The 4,959-nt window shown below is 39.6% G+C and overlaps 1 protein-coding gene across 1 annotated transcript; it reads right to left on the bottom strand.

Moving 5' to 3' along the window:
• Positions 1 to 2,211: 2,211 nt before the first annotated feature.
• LOC100523660 (olfactory receptor 1J4-like) lies at positions 2,212 to 3,153 on the bottom strand. Its single transcript, XM_003122145.3, has one exon. It carries the CDS (start codon positions 3,151 to 3,153, stop codon positions 2,212 to 2,214), a length of 942 nt encoding a protein of 313 aa, XP_003122193.3.
• Between the last annotated feature and the right edge of the window lie 1,806 nt (positions 3,154 to 4,959).

The raw sequence follows: 4,959 nt of genomic DNA, 5'->3' as shown, positions 1-4,959 counted from the left end.
CGCTCACCTGTCCTCACTAACATCTTTGGATATTACCATCCCAATGAGCTCTACCTAGACCACACAGTGTGAACTTATGAACTACCACCCAACTCTCTTGCTTATAACCCCCCTTTACTTTTGGGGGGTTTTGGCCACACCTATGGCATATGGAAGTTCCCAGGCTAGGGCTCAAATTGGAGCTGCAGTAGCCAGCCTACACCACAGCCACAGCAACGCAGGTTCTGAGCCAGCTCTGCAACCTACACCACAGTTCACAAAAATACTGTATCCTTAACCCACTAAGTAAAGCCTAGGATTGAACCCGTGTCCTCATGAATAATAGTCAGGTTCATTACTACTGCGCCAAGATAAGAACTCCTTCCTCCCCCCCTTTTTATGGCTCCTATATTCATAGAATATCTTAGCTTCAAAAATTCAGAATTTATTTCAGGCATAGAAACCCATCTTCCATAGAACTTTCATCTCAGTAAAGAAATAAAGACAATTTTAAAAATAAGTAAAGTTTCCAGTGATTCAGAAGGTTAAAACCTGATAGGAAACAAAAAAGCAGCATGATGAGCTGGAGCAGGAGTGCTGGAATGTAAACTATATGAGGTGATACAGCTTTTTTACTGTGCATTTCCAGAAGGTAGAAAACTGCCTGGCATATTGTGGTCATGCAGGAGATATTTTTGGGTGCATAAATTATCAATTGGAGTTCACATTGTGGCACAGCAGAAACAAATCTGACTAGGAACCATGAGTTTTTGCATTCGATCCCTAGCCTTGCTCAGGAGGTTAAGGATCTGGCATTGCCATGAGCTGTGGTGTAGGTTACAGACACAGCTGAGAACTGGCATTGCTGCAGCTCTGGCATAGGCAGGTGGTTAGACCCCTAGCCTGAGAACCTCCATATACCACGGGAGCAGCCCTAAAAAGGACAAGAGACAAAAAAAACTTCATAAATTCTTGCATTTAATTGTTTCATGTTAGAAGTGAGATCTCTGGAGAAAAGACAACACCCATTTCTAAGATGAAAATTAATCCAAGAGCCATAGGCTGTTCTCAACACAAACATCCAATTTAGGGGAAAAATTAGTCTTCCTGGAATGGAGAAATTTGCTAATTGGATTGACTACTGTGTCCTCCCCTATTGTCAAATCACAAAAAAATGAAAGACTATTTAGGTTTAGCAAATGAACTAAAGTACTTCATTAACTTGATAATGCATTGAAAACATAAGAGTTTTGGACTTTACTAAAACTGAACATTAGAAACTCAACTGAATATTTATAGCTTTGAAAGGTGAGAAGCTAAGACATGGAAGCAACCTCAATGTCCATCAACAGATGAATGATAAAGAAAATGTGGTACACAGTGTAATAGAATATTACTCAGCCATATAAAGAATAAAATAATGCCCATTTGTAGCAACATGGATGAGCCTAGAGATTATCATACTAAATGTAGTAAGCCAAGCAGAAAAACATCATGTATCATAGGATACTCTTTACATGTGGTATCAGAAAAAATGTTAAAAATAAATTTATACACAAAATGGAAATAGATTCACAGGTATAGAAAATGGTCACCAAAGGGGAATGGGGGGAGGGACAAATTATAAGTTTGGGGTTAACATATACACACTGCTATATGTAAAGTAGATAATAAACAAGGACCAAATGTTTAGCACATAGAACTACACTAAATATTGTGTAATAACAGATAAGGGAAAAATATGAAAAAGTATATACTATGTAATATATTTAAAAGTGAATCACTTTGCTCTACACCTGAAATTCACCTATATATCAAAATAATTAATGAATTAAAAATTTAAAAACAATGGCCAAGAGATGACCATAATATCATACACACACACAAACACACACACACACACACACTTGAAAAGATGTAAAAACCCAAATGTAATAATAATATGACACATGGAAAAAAATAAAATTTAACAACACATACACATACAAACAGAGGCGTCTGATGCTTTGAAAAGCAAAATATTAAATGTGTTTTATTGCTAATGATATATTTAGAGTTATGGAGGAATAAACTGATGAGGGATATTTATAAAGGGAAAATGATTGATCCAATAACAATGACTATTTAAAGGACAGTGATGAAAGTGCTAGAGACATGGGTGTCAAACACACAACTTTTTAAGGCATTTCTGACAAGGTCAGTGAGTGAAATAAGAACATGGTTAGGTGATTCTCATGTGGTGAAAAGGTTCTTGTTTCTGATAAGAATCTCCAGACCCAAAGTCATGTCTCTGTTCCTCAGGCTGTAGATGAAAGGGTTCAGCATCGGGGTGACCACTGTGTACATCACAGAAGCAATGATGTCTTTGTCATGGGACTGCCCTGATGAGGAGGAAAGATATAGTGCCATAATTGTCCCATAGAATAGAGACACCACAGACAGGTGGGAGCCACAGGTGGATAAGGCTTTGAAGATCCCTTTAGTAGAGGGGACCCTCAGGATGGAGATCCAAATGCGGCCATAGGAGACCAAGATGCCACTCGGTGGAAAAATGAAAACAGCAGCCCCTGAAGTGTATATGACCAGCTCATTGAGAGAGGTGTCTGAGCAGGACAACATAAGCAGGGCAGCAAGGTCACAGAAGAAGTGGGGGATGATGTTCTCAGCACAGAAGGAGAGTTGAGCCAGGAGGAGGGTGTGAGTCAGGGTATAGGCACAGCAAAGGAGCCAGCATCCAGCCAGCAGACATATGCACAGCTCCTCCCTCATGATGATGGTATAGTGTAGAGGGTGACAAATGGCCACATACCTGTCATAGGCCATCACAGCAAGAAGAAGGTTATCAATGTAAGCAAAAAATATGAAAAAATATATCTGTGTTACACACCCTGGATAGAGAATGGATTGATCCTGAGTCTGCATGTTCATCAGCATCTTAGGGACAGTGACAGAGGAAAAGGAGACATCTGTGAGGGCCAGATGGCTGAGGAAGAAGTACATGGGGGTGTGGAGGCGAGGGCCCAGCCTCATGAGCAGGATGATGAGTAGGTTCCCCAGCAATGTGGTCAGGTACATGCACAGGAACAGGGCAAAGAACATGCCCTGCTGCTCTGGATGGATGGGGAGCCCCAGGAGGAGGAACTTGGACACGTTGCTATGGTTCTGACTCCTCATGCTGCTTTTCTCTCTTCTGGGAATGAAAAGAAAGCAGAAAATCCTGGGACCTAGAAGTACTGACCATTGCAGTTACCACATCGTCACATGGTTTCATTGTATGGACAGGTCTTACTGCACTGTATACACACACTGATGCCTCATCCAGTCTGGTGGGAGGAATGCAACATGATTTGTCTGAACACTGACACAGTCACATGAAGAAAGTCTATGATTTCAATCAAGCCCTTCAGTGGTAATAAGGAACTGCTCATTCTCTTTTGCACCAAGTGGAGACATCATGATAGACAGTAGGGAGGGAGTAATAAATAAGACACACTACCTCCCATGGCTCTACTGTCAGACGGCTTATGTGCTTATATCTGTGTAACACACACAAACATGCACACTCACACACACTCACACACGCACCCACCACTTAAAGCACTATTTGGAAGATTAATGTACCATGTACAAAATAAAGTGCTTGACAAAAAATCTTATTTTTATCATTAGAATGAATGTAAGAGATACGAAGGAAAGAAAAAGAAAGAGGAAGAAGTGAAGGAAGGTAGGAAATAATGTAGGAAGGGAGGCAGGGATGAGAGAGAGAAAGGAAAATACAAATATTAAGAAAGTTCCTCAAAAAATTAAATAGAATTCCCATATGACTAAGGAATTTTACTTCCAATTATATATCCAGAATAATTGAAAGCAGGGGCCAAAATGTATTTATACACCCATATCAAAAACAGCATTATTCACAGTAGACAAAAGATGAAACAATCCATGTCCTTTTGAAGATGATTGGATAAATATAATCTGGTCTATACATACAATGGAATACCATTCAGCATTACCAAAGTTAAGAAATCATGATACAGCCACGACATGAATGAACCTTGAAGACTTTATGCTAAGTAAAATCATGCAGTCACAAGAGAGTAAATATTGTAAGATTCCATTCGTATGAGATTCCTAGTACAGGCAAATTAATAGAAACAAATAATGAAATGGCGATTGCCAGGGGCTGGTGTGGGGAGGAAAATGAGGAGTTATTGTTCAGGGGTTACAGAGATTCAGTTTGGGAAAATAAAAAATTCTGGAGGTGGCTGGTGGTGATGGTTGTACAACAACCTGAATTACTTAGTGCCACATAAATGTACACAAAATTATTGAAATGTTACATTTTGTTACATATATTCTATCACAGTAATTTTTTTAATTTAAAACATATACCATAAGTCAATAAACACTGACTATAAATAGGAATCAAAAGGAGGGTGATCCCAAAATTAAATAAATCAACTAATTTCTTGGGCAGGATGGGTAAGCAGACATCAGGAACTGAAGATGACAAACATTCAGGAGGCCATCAAGCAAGATCAAGTACCTTCCTGAAAATGAGTTGACCTCTGATTCTTGCTCTCCCATCCAGGAAATGGTACAGGCCCAGACCATGGATGGCCCTTGAAGATTAGTCTACAGCACTTGACTCATTGCAGTTTTAAAAACTTTTCCAAGAAATAGCTTGATTAATATCTGCCATTGTCTCTGTGTCTCTCCGCTTCCATCACCAGGGCTCTAAAATGGCTCAGTTCTGAGCATACGTGCAAAGCAAAGGACATGTGAATTTGCCCAGTGAGGTGATCACAGAGCCAAGACACTGCAGGTGCTCTACTACCAAGGACCTATATCAGAATTCACAGTCATCTGATTAATTCAACAAGTTTCCAAAATTGACCCCATATTGTTCCCCAGAGTGGAAATGTGGAAATCATCAAACATCAATTAGGAACATTGTGAGAAGTTCAAGAGTCTTCAAAC

The sequence above is a fragment of the Sus scrofa genome, chromosome 1 (assembly GCF_054392235.1).
Source record: "Sus scrofa isolate SSC_HxYL_T2T_F1_AM1 chromosome 1, Sscrofa_HxYL_maternal_Yorkshire_Landrace_v2.0, whole genome shotgun sequence".
Classification (NCBI taxonomy): domain Eukaryota; kingdom Metazoa; phylum Chordata; class Mammalia; order Artiodactyla; family Suidae; genus Sus; species Sus scrofa.
Note: the sequence above shows the minus strand (reverse complement) of the source record. Positions and strands in the feature narration are given on the sequence as shown.